General features: G+C 36.3%; 1 protein-coding gene across 1 annotated transcript; it reads left to right on the forward strand.

The window, feature by feature from the left end:
- Positions 1 to 34: 34 nt before the first annotated feature.
- Positions 35 to 20,142, forward strand: LOC100456112 (submaxillary gland androgen-regulated protein 3B). Its single transcript, XM_054553616.2, is given in 3 exon segments — positions 35 to 124; positions 14,418 to 14,485; positions 19,573 to 20,142. Coding segments are annotated over 3 exon segments (396 nt in total). The 5' UTR covers positions 35 to 120; the 3' UTR covers positions 19,897 to 20,142.
- The last annotated feature ends 323 nt before the right edge of the window (positions 20,143 to 20,465 follow it).

Raw genomic sequence — 20,465 nt, forward strand, 5'->3', positions numbered from 1 at the left:
CATTACAAAGCAGTGCTACTAGTAAATGAAATAAGGAGTACCTAAACAGAAACAAGTTGCTATGAATTACTCAACAAGGTCCTGTGTACTTAGCTGATACGTGGTGATGGGGTGAGAAGAATGAGTATGTATGAGTCTTCTTAATATTGTTATTTCACCCTCATTCAAGGTATAATTTTATTTTTATTTGCAAAATATCTGAGCCTCTAATTTGCATATTTATAAAGATAAGTGATCTATACTTTTGCTCCCAAGTCCTGCAGAACAGAGTATGGAGAAAACACAACCACCTCCACCAAGTACTCTAGTACACATAGTGTACTTGAGATACAGACAAGGTTTGAGTTTTGCAATATACTACTGCAAACACACAGAGAAGAAACTAAGAATATAGAGGCTCCTGCTGATGAATTTTCATGAGTTTGAGAGAGCAGAGTTGATGTTTGTAGATGGAGGAAGAAAGAGATTATACAGCCCTCTGAGGATGACAGTCTGAATACAGGTGGATGATCTTAGAGACATGAAATCTTAGAGGAAAAAGATAAAGAAGTGTAAGACACAAGATTAGTCCTGATGGCCTCTTAGAGAAAAGTGGGTAATACATTTTAATTACATCTTCTTTCTCAGGATTATTCTCTCAGGATGAGAGGGTCTTAACAAAAGCACCCAGAGCTTAAAAAGCCTCTATTTCAATGTTTTCTTAGTTTGTTTAACATTATTTACTGACCTCCATGTGCCATAAACTGTTATAGTTACCCAAAATAAATAAGTGATCAAAACTAAAATCTTTACCCTCATGGAGCTTAAAGAATATCAACGGGGAGAATGTTATGTTTTTTCTGTCAACTTTATGAAAAACCTTTATCTATTCAAGTTCACCTTGACATTATTTGATTGGTAAATGCTGAAATACCTATATTTTTGCTTTAACAGTTTTGGTGACTGCAAAGAAAGAAATATGTGATTATCATTCCATCTTTAGACAAACCTACTTCTCAAAGGTGTCTTGAAATTCATGAAAAATGTACATAATTAAAACTATAATATCACCAAAAAGAGGATACAAAGGAGCACCAATCTATAACCAGCCGGAAAAAAATTATTTATTAAATAATGCATAATTCTAAGTGTCTGCATTTCTCTTGGAATGCATCACAAGTTTCACATAGGTCATGTGTAAATATCACAACCATGAGAGCTGAATCCATTTAAAATAAAGCAAATGCATGCCTGAAGCACCTTCAACCTCTGACTAACATGAGAGATCAGGAAACAAGGATTAGTTGTAAAAGGTCAATAGATAGCAGGTTTATTGGAAGGGGTGAATTATTAAAGTAAGCAAAAAAAAAATACAAATAGGGTAGCTGAGGATTTAATGTTTGAAACTGAGAGTTTGGAGGCCATGCAGAACCATTATCTGGAATTTGTTTCTCTCCCAAATGTCCTCTCTAGGTACTTTTAATTAAATATGCACATACATACACATCTATAACCACCACCTCACCTCATTACTTGCAGCCATTTTAACCAGCAAAGGTAGTATTTCTCCCATCTCGTTGTAAGCACATATACTGCCCCAAATTTTCCCCTTACAAGAAAGCTCCATCAAAAATCACCTCATCTTACAGTGTTTGGCAAACACAGTTCCTGTACCAACATCTTTCTGCTGCTTTTCTAAGTCCCTTTGCAAAACTGCTAAACAATTTTTTCAAGTCCATTCTAATCCTTCATTCAATTTGTATGCGCTATCAACTAAATATCAGAACTTTACAGTCAATTTTGCATATAAAGTTAAACACACACAATCACTACCCTCAAATTGTTCATTAATCCTTTCTGCTCTGGCAGCCTGTCTGGACACACTACATATTTCTGTCATTTACTGCAGTATCCTATTTTATCCACCCCATCTCCTCTACACCATGAGCAATCCAACAGCAAAAGTATAGATCACTTGTTTTTATAAATATGCAAATTAGAGACTCAGATATTTTGCAAATAAAAATGAAATTACACCTTGAACCAGGATCAAATAACAATGTAAAGAAAACATCGTGTATACCCATTCCTCTCACTCTACCATCACATGTCAGCTAAGTACACAGGACCTTGCTGAGTAATTCACAAGGATAAAAAATGATCTCACCTACCTTCCTATTTTGTACTTCTTATTTCATTTACTGATAGCACTGCTTTGTAATGTTTATGTCATAATGGCAGCCTTCTGAGGGCTATGTTCTACCGTGTTGTCATCCATCACTGCCAATTACAAATACTATGCATGTAGCAATACCAAGAAGGATGTTGCTTCAGAATGTCTCCTATGCACCCAAGAATCTCAAGTTGCAGATGAAGCATCATATCATTAAATATTGGGCTTAAGAAACCTGCAAATATCCAGAAAATTCTGTATGAATATAGATCAAGTGAACTGTTAAGGAAATATTTATTCTAAAGGATCACTTTGAAGAAATATCAAATCTATTTGAGTATTCCTAAACTGAGAAAAGTAGTTTAACTATATAGAAATGTCAATTTTAGCCAAAACTCTGTAATTTCAAAGGGGTATCTATTTCCCTATTCTTTCTGGACATACAGCCAGACTACATTTCTCAGCCTTCCTTGCAATTAGGCATCGCCATGTGCTGAATTTCAGCCAATGAAAGGAGAGAAGAACGTAATAGGAGTTACTTCTGAAACTGTGCCCCAAAGAGTTAAAGAAACCAGTAACTAACAGAAATTCTTGAGTTTGCTGGATGGTAGATGAGAAAAGAAACAAGTTGCTGAAACACTGAAGCTCCCTCTGTTTACGAAATAGAACTGGCAGAAATCGGCTGGAACCAATATGCCCAAATGGAGTTTACACAGAACGAGCTTGCTGAGGTCACAACCTGAGTTTCCACTGCGTGTTGCATAGTAACTCCCCACAAATTTGCACATGGGACTCATGAGGAGGCATGAAGAGATAACTGTATATGCCCAATGACTTTCTGGACCTCCCCTTTCCTTCCACAAATCACTGCTAATCTCAAAATCCACCCACTAAACCTTTTCTTTTTTTTTTTTAATTTTTTAAAAATTTGTCCATAAGTTATTGGGGTACAGGTGGTGTTTGGTTACATGAGTAAGTTCTTTAGTGGTGATTTGTGAGATTTTGGTGCACCCATCACCCGAGCAGTATACACTGAACTCTATTTGCAGTCTTTTATCGCTTGCCCCCTCCCATCCTTCCCCTCAAGCCCCCAAAGTCCATTGTATCATTCTTATGCCTTTGCATCTTCACAGCTTAGTTCCCACATATCAATGAGAATACACGATGTTTGGGTTTTCATTCCTGAGTTACCTCACTTAGAATAATACTCTCCAATCTCATCCAGGTCGCTGCAAATGCTGTTAATTCATTCCTTTTTATGGCTGAGTAGTATTCTATCATATAAATATACTAGAGTTTCTTTATCTACTCATTGATTGATGGGCATTTGTGTTGGTTCCATGATTTTGAAATTGTGAATTGTGCTGCTATAAACATGCGTGTGCAAGTTTATTTTTCATATAATGACTCCTTTTCCTCTGGGTAGATACCCAGTAGTGGGATTGCTGGATCAAACAGTAGTTCTACTTTTAGTTATTTAAGGAATCTCCACACTGTTTTCCATAGTGGTTGTACTCGTTTACATTCCCACCAGCAGTGTAGAAGTGTTGCCTGTTCACCACGTCTATGCCAACATCTACTGTTTTTTAATTTTTTGATTATGGCCATTCTTGCAGGAGTAAGGTGGTAGCACATTATGGTTTTGATTTGCATTTCCCTAAGCATTAGTGATGTTGAGCATTTTTTCATATGTTCGCTGGCCATTTGAATACTTTCTTTTGAGAATTATCTATTCATGTCCTTTGCCCTCTTTTTGATGGGATTGTTTTTTTCTTACTGATTTGTTTGAGTTCATCGTAGATTCTGGATATTAGTCCTTTGTCAGATGTATAGATTGGGAAGATTTTCTCCCAGTCTGTGGGTTGTCTGTTTGCTCTGCTGACTGTTCCTTTTGCTATGCAAAACTCTTTAGTTTAATTAAGTTCCAACTATTTATCTTTTTTTTAATTGCATTTGGTTTTGGGTTCTTGGTCATGAAATCCTTGCCTAAGCCAATGTCTAGAAGGGTTTTTCCAATGTAATCTTCTAGAATCTTTATAGTTTCAGGTTTTAAATTTAAGTCCTTAATCCATCTTGAGTTGATTTTTGTATAAGGTGAGAGATGAGGATCCAGTTTCATTCTCCTACATGTGGCTAGCATCATTTGTTGAAAAGGGTGTCCTTTTCCCACTTTATGTTTTTGTTTGCTTTGTTGAAGATCAGTTGGCTATAAGTATTTGGGTTTATTTCTGGGTTCTCTATTCTGTTCCCTTGGTATATGTGCCTATTTTTATACCAGTACCATGCTGTTTTGGTGACTATGGCCTTATAGTATAGTTTGAAATTAGGTAGTGTGATGCCTCCAGATTTGTTCTTTTTGGTTAGTCTTACTTTGGCTATGCGGGCTCTTTTTTAGTTCCATATGAATTTTAGAATTCTGTTTTCTAATTTTGTGAAGAACGATGGTGGTATTTTGATGCAGATTGTGCTGAATTTGTAGATTGCTTTTGGCAGTATGGTCATTTTGCAATATTAATTCTACCCATCCCTGAGCATGGGATGAGTTTCCATTTGTTTGTGTCACCTATAGTTTCTTTCAGAAGTGTTTTGTAGTTTTCCTTGTAGAGGTCTTTTGGCTGCTTGGTTAGACATATTCCTAAGGTTTTTTCTTTGTTTGTTTTTGGTTTTTTTTGGCAGCTATTGTAAAAAAGGTTGAATTCTTGATTTGATTCTCCACTTGGTTGCTGTTGGTATATAGAAGAGCTACTGATTCGTGTACATTAACCTTGTATCCAGAAACTTTGCTGAATTATTTTAAAAATTCTAGGAGCTTTCTGGAGGAGTCCTTAGGGTTTTTAAGGTAAACAATCATATCTTCAGCAAACAGTGATAGTTTGACTTCCTCTTTACCAATTTGGATGCCCTTTATTTCTTTCTTTTGTCTGACTGCTCTGGCTAGGGCTTCCAATACTGTGTTCAAGAGGAGGGGTGAGATTGGGCATCCTTGTTTTGTTCCAGTTCTCAGAAGAAATGCTTTCAACTTTTCCCCATTCAGTATTATGTTCGCTGTGGGTGTGTCACACATGGCTTTTATTACACTGAGCTATGTCCCGTGTATGCCAATTTTGCCGAGAGTTTTAATCATAAAGGGATGCTGGATTTTGTTGAATGCTTTTTCTGCCTCTACTGAGATGATCATGGGATTTTTGTTTTTAATTCCGTTTATGTGGTATACCACATTTATTTAAAGATGTTCTTTGAAGCCAATGAGAACAAAGACACAACATACCAGAATCTCTGGGACACATTCAAAGCAGTGTGTAGAGGGAAATTTATAGCACTAAATGACCACAAGAGAAAGCAGGAAAGATCTAAAATTGACATCCTAACATCACAATTAAAAAAACTAGAGAAGCAAGAGCAAACACATTCAAAAGCTAGCAGAAGGCAAGAAATAACTAAGATCAGAGCAAAACTGAAGGAAATAGAGACACAAAAAAAAATTCAAAAAATCAATGAATCCAGGAGCTGGTTTTTTGAAAAGATCAACAAAATTGATAGACTGCTAGCAAGACTAATAAAGAAGAAAAGAGAGAAGAATCAAACAGACACAATAAAAAATGATAAAGGGGATATCACCACCAATCCCACAGAAATACAAACTACCATCAGAGAATATTATAAACAGCTCTAAACAAATAAACTAGAAAATCTAGAAGAAATGGATAAATTCCTCGACACACACACCCTCCCAAGACTAAACCAGGAAGAAGTTGAATCTCTGAATAGACCAATAACAGGCTCTGAAATTGAGGCAATAATTAATAGATTACCAACCAAAAAAAGTCCAGGACCAGATGGATTCACAGCCGAATTCTACCAGAGGTACAAGGAGGAGCTGTTACCATTCCTTCTGAAACTATTCCAATCAATAGAAAAAGAGGGAATCCTCCCTAACTCATTTTATGAGGCCAGCATCATCCTGATACCAAAGCCTGGCAGAGACACAACAAAAAAAGACGATTTTAGACCAATATCCTTGATGAACATTGATGCAAAAATCCTCAATAAAATACTGGCAAACCAAATCCAGCAGCACATCAAAAAGCTTATCCACCACGATCAAGTGTGCTTCATCCCTGGGATGCAAGGCTGGTTCAACATATGAAAATCAATAAACGTAATCTGGCATATAAACAGAACCAAAGACAAAAACCACATGATTATCTCAATAGATGCAGAAAAGGCCTTTGACAAAATTCAACAACCCTTCATGCTAAAAACTCTCAATAAATTAGGTATTGATGGGACGTATCTCAAAATAATAAGAGCTATCTATGACATACCCACAGCCAATATCATAATGAATGGACAAAAACTGGAAGCATTCCCTTTGACAACTGGCACAAGACAGGGATGCCCTCACTCACCACTCCTATTCAACATAGCGTTGGAAGTTCTGGCCAGGGAAATCAGGCAGGAGAAGGAAATAAAGGGCATTCAAATAGGAAAAGAGGAAGTCAAATTGTCCCTGTTTGCAGATGACATGATTGTATATCTAGAAAACCCCATCATCTCAGCCCAAAATCTCCTTCAGCTGATAAGCAACTTCAGCAGTCTCAGGATACAAAATCAATGTGCAAAAATCACAAGCATTCTTATACACCAATAACAGACAGAGAGCCAAATCATGAGTGAACTCCCATTCACAATTGCTTCAAAGAGAATAAAATACCTAGGAATCCAACTTACAAGGGATGTGAAGGACCTCTTCAAGGAGAACTACAAACCACTGCTCAATGAAATAAAAGAGGATACAAACAAATGGAAGAACATTCCATGCTCATGGGTAGAAAGACTCAATACCGTGAAAATGACCATACTGCCCAAGGTCATTTATAGATTCAATGCCATCCCCATCAAGCTACCAATGACTTTCTTCACAGAATTGGAAAAAAGTACTTTAAAGTTCATATGGAACCAAAAAAGAGCCCGCATCGCCAAGTCAGTCCTAAGCCAAAAGAACAAAGCTAGAGGCATCACGCTACTTGACTTCAAACTATACTACAAGGCTACAGTAACCAAAAACAGCATGGTACTGGTACCAAAAAAGAGATATAGACCAATGGAATGGAACAGAGGCCTTAGAAATAATGCTGCATATCTACAACTATCTGATCTTTGACAAACCTGAGAAAAACAAGCAATGGGGAAAGGATTCCCTATTTAATAAATGGTGCTGGGAAAACTGGCTAGCCATATGTAGAAAGCTGAAACTGGATCCCTTCCTTACACCTTATACAAAAATTAATTCAAGATGGATTAAAGACTTACATATTAGACCTAAAACCATAAAACCCTAGAAGAAAACCTAGGCAATATCATTCAGGACATAGGCATGGGCAAGGACTTCATGTCTAAAACATCAAAAGCAATGGCAACAAAAGCCAAAATTGACAAATGGGATCTAATTAAACTAAAGAGCTTCTGCACAGCAAAAGAAACTACCATCAGAGTCAACAGGCAACCTACAGAATGGGAGAAAAGTTTTGCAATCTACTCATCTGAGCAAGGGCTAATATTCAGAATCTACAATGAACTCAAACAAATTTACAAGAAAAAAACAAACAACCCCATCAAAAAGTGGGTGAAGGACATGAACAGACACTTCTCAAAAGAAGACATTTATGCAGCCAAAAAACACATGAAAAAATGCTCATCATCACTGGCCATCAGAGAAATGCAAATCAAAACCACAATGAGATACCATCTCACACCAGTTAGAATGGCAATCATTAAAAAGTCAGGAAAGAACAGGTGCTGGAGAGGATGTGGAGAAATAGGAACACTTTTACACTGTTGGTGGGACTGTAAACTAGTTCAACCATTGTGGAAGTCAGTGTGGTGATTCCTCAGGGATCTAGAACTAGAAATACCATTTGACCCAGCCATCCCATTACTTGTTATATACCCAAACGATTATAAATCATGCTGCTATAAAGACATATGCACACGTATGTTTATTGCAGCACTATTCGCAATAGCAAAGACTTGGAGCCAAGCCAACTGTCCAACAATGATAGACTGGATTAAGAAAATGTGGCACATATACACCATGGAATACTATGCAGTCATAAAAAATGATGAGTTCATGTCCTTTGTAGGGACATGGATGAAGCTGGAAACCATCATTCTCAGCAAACTATCACAAGGACAAAAAACCACACACCTCATGTTCTCACTCACAGGTGGGAATTGAACAATGAGAACACAGACACAGGAAGGGGAACATCACACACTGGGGACTGTTGTGGGGTGGGGGGAGCGGGGAAGGATAGCATTAGGAGATATACCTAATGCTAAATGACAAGTTAATGGGTGCAGCACACCAACATGGCACATGTATACATATGTAACAAACCTGCATGTTATGCACATGTACCCTAAAACTTAAAGTATAATAATAATTAAAAAAAAAAAGAACTAATGATAATCCCATCACCCTTTGCTGACTCTCTTTTCGGACTCAGTCCGCCTGCACCCAGGTGAAATAAACAGCCCTGTTGCTCACACAAGGCCTGTTTGTTGGACTCTCTTCACATGGAAGCACATGACATTTCTTGTATAATTTTTATACCAAATAAACAAAATTATGTCATTTTTGGACTTTAGGGAACCTGATATCTTAAAAGATTAATTAGGTCAGAAAAAGGCATAATTTATAATTTGATTTTGGAATGTTTGTCAAACATCAAAAGTTTAAAACACCTGAAATCACAGTTCATTGTAAAATAAGTCATTTGTTTTACCAAAGTCAATTCTGGAACTGAGGTCTTTTCATTTCCATTTCAGGGAACAATACACTGTTTTACTCCAAAATATAAAGCTGTAATTTAAGGTATTTGTACTAACTTTTAGGTTAGAATATGTGCATCCTTCATTTTTTAAACATTTTTAGTCCTTCATTATTTTCAATAGATTTCATTTTTAGAGTCCCTCATCATTTTTAAGTAACAAATTCTTACCAACAGACTATATATAAATTTTAGTAATAACTTTATTAAACAAGCCCAACATGATCTTAGTACTACTTCTGCCCCTCTCTGATGTTCTTTCTTCATTTAAAACACTAAGACATTGGCCAGGCACAGTGGCTTATGCCTGTAATCCCAGCACTTTGGGAGGGTGAGGTGGGCGGATCACTGAAGGTCAGGAGTTCAAGCCTGGCCAACATGGTGAAACCCCATCTCTACTAAAAAAAAAAAATACAAAAATAGGCCAGGCATGGTGGCTCGTGACTGTAATCCCAGCAGCTCAGGAGGCTGAGGCAGAAGAATAGCTTGAACCTTGAAGGCAGATGTTGCAGTGAGCCAAGATCATGCCACTGCACTCCAGCCTGGGTGACAGAATGAGACTTCTTCTCAAAAATAAATAAATAAATAAATAAATAAATAAATAAGACATTAACATCTTCCTATGTCTTGCAGTTATCTTGAATATTCAATGGGAAAATAAATATAGCATGATTTACTCTACAATAAATGTATTACACTAATGGTTTAAAATTTTTAAAGTACTTGATGTCATTTACAGAGAAAACGTGTATGACTAGATTTGTTTTGGTAAAAATAATATTACAGCAAAGAAAATATATTTTTAGAATTAAGATGAATCCAGGAATATTCCCCAAAAAGATTTTGAAAGGGGAACTGAATTTATGTTGTTACTTGATTGAAGTTATCAATCTAGCACAATTCTGATTAAAGGGCAATTGTATCTTTGTTTACATTCACAGTCTGGGGACATCCAGGTTATACTACAAAGACCAATTTGGCATTTACTATAGAAAAATAGACCTCCTGCTTAAAAAATTGGGAAATTTTCCCATGACTCTCAGTGGAAAGCAGAGCTACTTTTCTCAAGAAATTACCATTATTATATTTTATGGACATCATCAATGTTTTACCTGATTTCTTTCTTTTTCAACTTTGGCTACTTGGAAGCTCAGGGCAAATTTGTTGTCAACTTCCAGAAAGTTTACAGACCTATGTGATGTGGGTTTCTTGCAGCATCCATGCTGCACAAGTTAGATACATTAACTTTTCTTCAGTCTACAAGTTCTATTGTTAATTACATTTCATCATGCTAGACTTCAATCCAAGAGAACACATTTTCTCTCAGAGCTCAATGGCATTATTGATATCCTACACAACAATATTTCCACAGAAATTTTCAAGGTAATCTGTAAGTTCTAAAGCATGATAAGTATTTCAGGTGGCATTATCCCAGAAACAATATCACTTCCTTCTGGATAATCAAGAAGAAGCACATACTTTTCATAGGTCCAAAGAAACTATGATGATTGCTATATTTCAGTGGAAATGAGTATAATACAACAGGAAATCAGACTTCAAATATGTTGCTGCATGACTGAATTTAATTCTGCTAATCTACCTCTATTAAGAAAATATTTTCCATCTGTCATGTAAATCTCTGCACTAACAACAATTTTTCTCTACTGTCACTTTTTTAATTTCCTGTGACCAGAGACATTAGCTCTTTTATATATTGTTCTAGTAAGTATTGAGTCAGGATCTTCTAAAGCCATAAGTTAATTAAAGATTAATTTGAGTGACTGTTCCTGTTTCTTAACAGATATGTGCTTCCATTTATTCGTGTTCCTCAGATTCTTTCTGGTCACAAACCACTCAGAAATTGTCTTTCGGTTTTGCCAGCGTTCATCCTAAATCCCTCAGAGCCAATGATCCATTACAATGTAGATCACACTTTGATTTGGCTGATGAATATGTTGGCATCAAAACAAGAAAGAAGAGACATTCAGCTTTTGACAAACTGAATTATCATCAAAGAAAGAAGTGGAAATTTCTATGTTAATTAGGAATAGAACCATCTTCACTGATGTTGGGGCATGTAATCATTCAGCAACATATTAAGGGCTAAGATTAGCAAACCAGGAATATACTGTATTACACTTAATTAAGTCATCAGAATTTTTTAAAGGCAGTGAAACTCCAACAAAGTAAATGAAATTAAAAACAGTCATTCAAAACTAACATCAACTCTGGAAGTGCAGCTTCTTTATTGCTATCCCACCTCATAAAGGATTTTTAAAACACTAAGCCCTTAGATATGCTGTAAATTCAGCAACTTGCACTATGTCTTATACCCAGCAGATATTCAATAAATGTAGGAGGCAGGGAGGGAGGGAAGGAAGGAAGGAGGGAAGGAGGGAAGGAGGGAGGGGAGGGGAGGGGAGAAAGGAAGGTTGGTTGTAAATTTCATGACCTAAAAATTATAAATATACACATTTTTCAAATGAAGAAATTGAGACACAATGAGATAAAATAGCTTGTCTCATATAACCCAGCAAAGAATTGTTGGTATTTGGCTTTGAAGTAGAATTACCTGACTATTAAGTTCATTTGATTCATCTCTACAGTGTACTGTAACATAAAGTTAGTTAAGTGTATGGTGATTATTAAGATTTGGGGAGCAACATGGAATGCTGGTTAAAAACTCACTCAGGCCTCAGTAGGGAGACTTAGGTCTTCACTCAGTGGGAAGACTTAGGTCAAGCCCCACTTAGCTAGTTAGCATCTATGTCATCTACGTGTACAATAGAGATAACAATAGAACTCATTTTATCCTGCCACGTGGAATATGCTAAAGGTTTAATAAGTAATAGCTGTTATTATTAAATAATAATGTATCAAAACTACAGATTATAGGATCGTCTAGCTTAGGAAAAATTATGCTGAAAGCCTAGATTTATCAAAAAGACAAGGCTGTAATTTTCCATTAGACATCCACTTCAAAGTCAAAATATCCGTATAATTTTGCCATAATCAAAAATTTTGCATGTCATTATATTTTTATTTAATTAAATATCTCAAGTTAATAATGGCAAGGACCATATGATTTTTAAAACACAGTTGTTCTCATTTAGTTCTTCATTGGCAAAGGGAACTTCCCAAAAAATGCATATATAAGGTCTTGTAAATAGTCTACTAACTTAAGATAATCACAAAGAAATGAAATATAGTTAAGACTGAGAAACTGCATGAACCTTCTGACTATTATCCCTCTTCCACCACTAGATTTTTCTTCCCTGCTTTTTTGAAACTTAGATCCAAATCTTAATAGCAGCATTCATTTTCATCATCCTTCAGAAACATCTACTCAATGAAGACAACTGTGAAAAACCATACATAGGATAAGATATATACAAACTTTCAAGCACAAAACAATAATACAATTTCATTATTTCAACCAAAAAATAGAAACATAAAACCCACAACATATAGCACAGTGATCAAAACAGTCAAGCGAAATTTTAGATATTCTTTACATTACTGGCCATGCATCGTACCTGTGTGCATGTGTGTGTGTGTGGTATTTAGCAACATTTATTTAATTAGGCACTTTTAATTTTAGTTATCATTTTTGTTCCCATAGGTTCTCCTGATCATGTTAGAATTCAGTTTAAAAATATTTGTATTTCGCACATATGTAGGCCTTTGAAATAAAATAGAAAATATGATGAGACTAGCAAATAACAAAAGATGGCCCATTAAGTCACTTGGAATAGAAAAAGCTTGTGCTAGCTTTTCCTTTGAAATAAAGAGTAAATGGTGCACCACAGGCCCCAGATTGTTTTTCTGAGGTGATAGGATATTATGATTTGTTGTATCCGTTTCCTCAGGAAACAGCAAATGTTGAACAGGTCAATGCTTTTCAGGAATGAAAAAAAATCCAGAAAAAGACTGCCAAATTGGCAAGAACAACTTTCCTATCTTTGAAGAGCATCAACTCGGAAGTTATTTTATTTCCGAATAGCCTTTCTCTTATTGCCAACAGAAATCCATTACAATATATAAGAGCTAAGATTTCTTGTCCCTTTTCACCTTTATTTGTCGTCTTTCAACTGGCAAGAGTCATTTTGACCAGCAGATTAATCAACTGTAAGACGGATCCTCACACAAAGGTAGGTACTTGGAAATATAAACTGAATATTTTTATTCTGAATATTGAAATTTTTCTCAAAGATAATATTTTCAATGATAAAATTTTATGGGCTTTTCATAGAACATTCATTATCAGCAAAAACATAAGTAGCTTACATGAAATTGTAAGTCAAATGCATTAAATTTTGAAAAATTCTGGTTTTTACAGGTCAGAGTAAAATATTCATGTTGGGCATTTGGGCCAATCAGTCCATCCAAGTACACAATTGACTTTTCCTCCTGATGTACCTTAAAGTTCTTGAAACTTCATAAGGATAGAATACTCTCAGGTGTACTCTAAAAGAGAGAATTGCTCTACAGAATATTTTTATTATTGGTTTTTCTTTTGTTTTTCAAACTTCTTTTAAGAATGGATATAGGAAAAGTAATAGTTAAAGGAATAGCCACACCTACATATATATAATTGAATATCCAGTGAAATTTTGTCCATAGGATTCTTTCAAGACTTGCATTGCTCAGACCACACACTCAACCTATGTGCAGAGTTGACTAACAGGAAGCCAATTTGCACCATGGCGTATGGAGTTGCTTTCCCAGAACTCAAGCTATCATGTACTTGAAATATATTGTAAAATTTGACCCAATTGAGAGTAGAATACCTGGACATCTCCATGTTCTTGCCTTGGTCTCTGATATATGGATTTTTGGAAGGACTTTGAGACCACTCATCACAGACTAAATTAATGTAATAGAATGTTGTTAAAACTAGGAAATATATTATGTGACTCTTCTTTTAGACTATACCCAACAGGGTGATTCCTTTTTTTTTTTCCTTATTTTTAAGCTGTTCCAAGCAATAAAATTTGTAACATAAGATCTAGTTAAAATGTTAATATCTCAAACCCATCTATAGAAATCTATAATGTACCTACTATTTTTAAAATATCAAAATGTTCAAATGTAAATAAGTATACATTTTAAAGTAGTTACTTCTAAGGGAAAACCTTAATTATAAAAGCTTCTATTGCTCAGAGCAATGTATGAACAATTCTTTGGCATTATCCCCAGGATCAGTTTACAAGTCAAAAATAAAAACTACTTCCACTATTTTGAAGTTATATTTTATAAGCCTACTAATATTGCCCCACAGTAATACTGAATTCAAAATAATGTTAGGCAAATTCCCTAAAAATGCTATAGTAGGATATTTGTATTACATTATATCCAACTGTTAAGACATTTTAAATAGTACTTTTTAATAAAACAAAATCATACTGATCACCTATTGTGCTTACTTTCAGAGGCAACCGAAAGGATGAAATCACTGACTTGGATATTGAGCCTTTGGGCTTTTGCAGCATGTTTCACAGTAAGTATCATTAATCACAATCACACATCTGTATACTTTCTCATTAACCATTACTTCAGATTTCTTTTTACATTAATGATGTTACCTTTTCTTATATATTAGTAACTATTAACCATCGATGAAACACTGTTTAGGGCTTAAATTTAAATTTAAAATCTAATTTAAATAACCACACATGTCTGATGGCTGCCATACTGGACAGCTCAAGTCTGTGATATCAGACTGCATTAAACAGATATGGATAAATGTTAAGTTCCCATACTCTAGTCAGTTACACAGTAGGTAAAACTCTATAAAAACAGATAATCAAAATAAAACCGTTTTCCCAGCATGTAGTTTATGGATCATTTACACCAGAGTCACCTAACTCACTTATTAAAAATATAGTAAAGACCTCATCCAAGCCTCAATAAGAGTATCAGATAATGGGACCTGGAAATATGCGTTCTACCAAGGATCTACAAGTATCTTTGCATGGTAAATTTTGACAGAATGCTAAGCATTTATATATAAACAACTACTTTGTATACAAAACCAGGTTAAAGACAAATGAGATACTAAATATCATACAAAATTACAAAAATGTTTTTAAAACACACGTATTTCAAAGTAGTAGAATCATACTCGATTTCAAAGTAGTGTTAGATTAATTCCAGTGACAGAAAGAGAATATTAATTCCAGAGTAATTTCCACCAAAGTACTATAAAATCTATATCAAATTGAAAAATATGAAAGCTGTTTTTTTAGATTATGACTTCCACAAATCAAGCAACATAAAATTACATCATTCTGAAACATGAAACATAAAATAATTCCTCTTTCATCTACTTTTTTTTTTTTTTTTTTTTTTGAAACGGACTCTCGCTCTGTCGCCCAGGCTAGAAGTGCAGTGGCACGATCTCGGCTCACTGCAATCTCCGCCACCCAGGTTCACGCCATTCTCCTGTCTCAGCCTCCAGAGTAGCTGGGACTACAGGTGCCCGCCACCACGGCTGGCTAATTTTTTTGTATTTTTAGTAGAGACGGGGTTTCACCGTGTTAGCCAGGATGGTCTCAATTTCCTGACCTGGTGATCCTCCCGCCACGGCCTCCCAAAGTGCTGGGATTACAGGCGTGAACCACCGCGCCCGACCTCATCTACTTTCAAAAAGGAACAAAAGCAGGAAATTCTCATGTTACTGAGGTAGTCTGACCTTGGCTAAATTACTGAGAGCATTATATGTTGACCTAATTTTTAATAAACCAATAAAATATATTGATATATTTTAAAGGTAATATCTTAATGGCTTGATTATAAAGCTGATTTTCAATATTTTTATTCCCTCAGAATACAAAAGAAAAACATTTATAATTTCAAAGTATCAGGCTTTTATTATATAAAAATTTTTTTATAAGATTAATTTGAAAAAGATAACTTTCTGGGCCGGGCACAGTGGCTCACGCCTGCAATCCCAGAACTTTGGGAGGCTGAAGCAGGTGGTAACTTGAGGTTAGGGGTTCAAGGCCAGCTTGCCAACATGGTGAAACGCTGTCTCTACTAAAATTACAAAAATTAGCCAGGCACGGTGGCATGCACCTGTAATTCCATCTACTCCAGAGGCTGAGGCAGAGGAGAATTGCTTGAACCCGGGAGGTGGACGTTGCAGTGAGCCAAGATTGTGCCACTGCACTCCAGCCTGGGTGACAGAGTGAGACTCTATCTCAAAAAAAGAAAAAAGAAAAAGATAGTTTTCTGATAACATAAGCAGTTTAAATAGAAATAAACCTTTCCCCAATTTAATTATATGAGATTCATGATGATTAATAATTATTGAATGTTGGAAATATGAAGGGTAGCATGTCCTTTACGTGTGTGTGTATATGTACACACACACACACACACACACACAAATAAAGCAAGTCTGACTACTATTAGTCCCATTAAAATACAAATAAATTTAGGTTCAAAGTATCCAAGTCTTAGATGGACTGTTCCTAAATAAAGTAATGTAGGAGAATAGTGTCAATTATAGCCCTTCGAGAGCGTACTGTTTCTTCTTAAAATAGTATTTTCATCATTTTTCTGAGTTCATTACCTTTAGCCAGTTGTGGAAAGGGGGCTAATCAATGTGATTGGGTATATTTACTATGAAGATTTTTCATTACTTAATATTAAGATCAATATCAGGATATCTTTAGGAGGCAAGGGTACTTTCAGCTAATTTTTTAATTGTTTCAACAATAAAAGTGAATGGAGTATTTTCCCACACTAAGGATTTGTTTTCTTGACAATTAAAAATCAAGTCCTGAGCTTCCATACATCCTGACTAGTCTTTGGTTTGGCAGCACTTGGGTCAAAAGCCCTCCATAATACCACAGAATGTCATTAGCTACAGAAGACAAACATGAGGCCAGTTCTACAGAAGTGCCTTGGCATTTTTCATTTGTCGTATTAGTGATCCTAAAAAAACTTTTACTGGCACGTTAAAGACAGAAGCCAGGTTGAAGAGCAAATGGGAATTGAGAAGTGGCATTGGCAAATCTAGAACACCCTTTCAAAGTTTCAAAGTTTCTCTTTGAAGGAAAGAGGTGACAAGAAAGTCAACAACAAGGGTACCAGTGGTTGAAACTGAACATTTTATAAGCAGGGAAATAATATAACTTGATATTTATTTTGCAAATGATCTATTTAAACTTTCTGTATATTTTAGGTGAAAGGGTAAGAGTAGAATCAAGCAGTCAAATCAAGGTGTCATTACAGTAATTTGGGTAAAAGCAAATGACTTAGGTTAAAGTGGAAGTAAGAGAAATGATAACAAGTGGTTAGATTTAGAATTCAGGAAGGGAGATGCAAAGCCAATAGGATTGTGAGGGAGAAGGGTGAGTGGAACATAAATGATAGTTGTTTTCTGAAGAAAATTATCCAGTTTATAATTCCTGCCATTTAACTGGCTCATTTTCCTCAGAAAACAAATTCCAATATTATAGTTACAGGAAGTAAAGGGAAGACTGACAGAGCCAGGTCCCTGAGAAGACACTTGCAAAGAAACAGAAAATTCCTAGCTATCAATTACTCCATGGTTGTGTGGCCAGTAAATCAGGGAAGTTCATTTCTAATTGCCTGAAATATCTTGGTGAAGCAGGAGAAAAGCCAGTTTGGTGGCGGTAAATGAGAGCTCAGGATGAGGTGGAGAATGTTGATAAAACTGGCATCAACTTGGAAAATTACAGGCCTCTGGGGAAGAGGGAAGAGATAATCTAAGATAAGACACTCAAAAAAGGATTTCAGGCAGCACTGAAGGACACTAACTTTCTGATGGTACAGTGCTTGTGACATCCTCTACCATTGTTAAGAACCTGGAATTAGGAATCCAGGAGAGAGATGCTTTACCGTAATACTAAAGTTTAGATTTAACAAGGGTAATACCAGACAAATAGGTGAAGGGACTGAGAACCACAAGAAGTGAATGTAGTTTTGTGTCCTATATAAACCATCTGCTCCAAGCAACCTGGACTTCTTGCCGTCAGTAGAGTGGAACTTCATTCTTACCCCAGAGCATTTGGGTATTTTCCTTCTGTTTGGCATGTTCTCTCCTTATTTTATATTCTTTAAGCCTCTTTTCAAATGAGTTCTTCTCACTAGAACAATCCTTCATCATTTTCCTATCCAGAACTGATCGCTTTAACTCCTTAATGTATTTGTTCCTTGCACTATTTTTCAGCTATTTTTTTTTTTTTTAAATAGAGACAGAATCTTGCTACATTGTCCAAGTTGGCCTTGAACTGCTGGCCTCAAGCAATCCACCTGCCTCAGCCTCCCAAAGTGCTGGGATTACAGGCATGAGCCACCATGCCCAGCCTCAGCTATTTTTATTTCTAAAAATTGTGCTCTATGTAAACCATACTTGAGCCAATCATCGCTCTAAGCATTTTACAGGTAATATTTCACAACAAAAATCTGACAATAACAACAGGAGGTGGGTCCTTTTATTAACGTCATTTTTCTGATGAGAAAAAAGAGACTCAAAAAGGATTCCACACTCACCCAACCTCTATGTGCCAGAAGCAGAACTCAAACCCTCACATGAAACCCCAGAGACTCATTCCACTCATTTCACTTCCCTTTAGATCATATTTATCCTGCCTTGTATTGTAACTCCTCAGCCTGTAGATTCATAGATCTGTTTGTAACCCTGGCTCCCCACCACAGCTCCTACATTAGCTCATTGCACAACGTAGTGCTCATGATGTCTTTCACAATTTATTAGTGTTCAAAGTCTGAACAGCCCTGAACTCTTGAATTAGACATAATAAGACATTTTTCTCATCCTGGCAGGGCATTTATTTCCACTTACAATTTATTTAAATGATAGATTCGACTATAGGCAAAGGATAAGATTTTTGCTCATTGTATATTTTTTTTAGTCAATACTATCCCTGCTTTCATTGAGAGCCTCGGTATTCAGAAAGCAAAAGAGAAACTTTTTTTCTTTGATAATAGACTTTCAGACTATGTGACTTAGATATAATGTAATGGTTTTCTATTGCTGCATAACAAACTACCACCAATTAGTAGCATTAAAAACTCATTATTATCTCAGTTTCTTTGGCCACAACTCTAAACTTGGCTTAGTTGGCTTCTCTGCTCAGAGTCTCACAAGGCTGAAAAGGTGTGTCCACTGCTGTATTTCTTTTTCTGCAGCTCAGTGTCCTTTTTTAAGCTTGTATGGTTGTTGGCAGGATTCAGTCCCTTGGTTACCGGACTGAAGCCCCTACTTTCCTGCTGCTTATGAGCCAGCGGCTGCTCTCAGCTCCTACAGCCAGTCTACCACGTACCTCCACATGGCCCTCCCCACAACACGGCATCTTGATTCAAAGCCCAGAGAAAAACATTTACTGCAGCTTCAGATCTCTCTGATTTCTTCTGTCTCTGACACTGTAGAACCTTTTTTAAAAGGGCTCACCTGATAAGGTCAGGCCAGCATGTGCCAGCAGGTAGTAGAAATCTTGGGGCCATCTCAGAGTTCTGCTTACCATAGAAAGCATTCACCCTTATATTTAACTGTGAAATATCTGATTTGAAATTATTTACTTCTTATTTCCACAGCCTGGTGAGAGTCAAAGAGGCCCCAGGGGACCATATCCATCTGGACCGCTGGCTCCTCCTCCACCTTTTGGCCCAGGATTTGTTCCACCACCTCCTCCTCCACCCTATGGTCCAGGGAGAATCCCACCACCTCCTCCTGCACCCTATGGTCCAGGGATATTTCCACCACTCCCTCCTCAACCCTAAGGTCCACCACTCCATCCTGATGCCCCAGGTTATCCACAGCCTCCTTCCCAACCAAGACCCTATCCACCTGGACCTCCATTTTCCCCTGTAAATTCTCCAACTGATCCTACCCTCCCTACTCCTGCACCCCAAATATGAACAACTGCAGCAGGTGCCACCACCACCACAAAAGACACCACTACCCTCGTAACTACTGTTTCTACTACCCAAAATATGAATTCCAACACTACTTCCAAGAGACATTTACATAAAATCGCTTCCATTTTTGGATGAGAATGAAAAATTCCAAAAGTGCTGAGCTTTGGGGAGAAATAATCTTAGAAAGAAATTGTAGAAAAAACCCACGCAAACATAATATTTATACCAATGAGGTGAAAATAAAGAATTGAGCACCAATATGAAGTCTCCACTGTTGTCATCAGAGCCAACATTTTTCCCCCAGTTATGTCACCTAAATGAGTGAACATAGATCATTTGAACCCTTAAGAAAATATTTATTCTAGAATCACTTTGAAGAAATATCAAATCTCTTAGAGTATTCCTAAAGTGAAAAAATAGTTTAACTATCATAGAAATGGCGATTATAGCACAAATCTCATAATTTCAAAGGAATATCCATTTCTCTATTCTTTCTGGACCTACAGGTAGACTACATTTCTTAGCCTTCCTTGCAATTACGCATGGCCATGTGCTGAATTTCAGCCAAT

The sequence above is a fragment of the Pongo abelii genome, chromosome 3 (genome assembly GCF_028885655.2).
Source record: "Pongo abelii isolate AG06213 chromosome 3, NHGRI_mPonAbe1-v2.0_pri, whole genome shotgun sequence".
Classification (NCBI taxonomy): Eukaryota; Metazoa; Chordata; class Mammalia; order Primates; family Hominidae; genus Pongo; species Pongo abelii.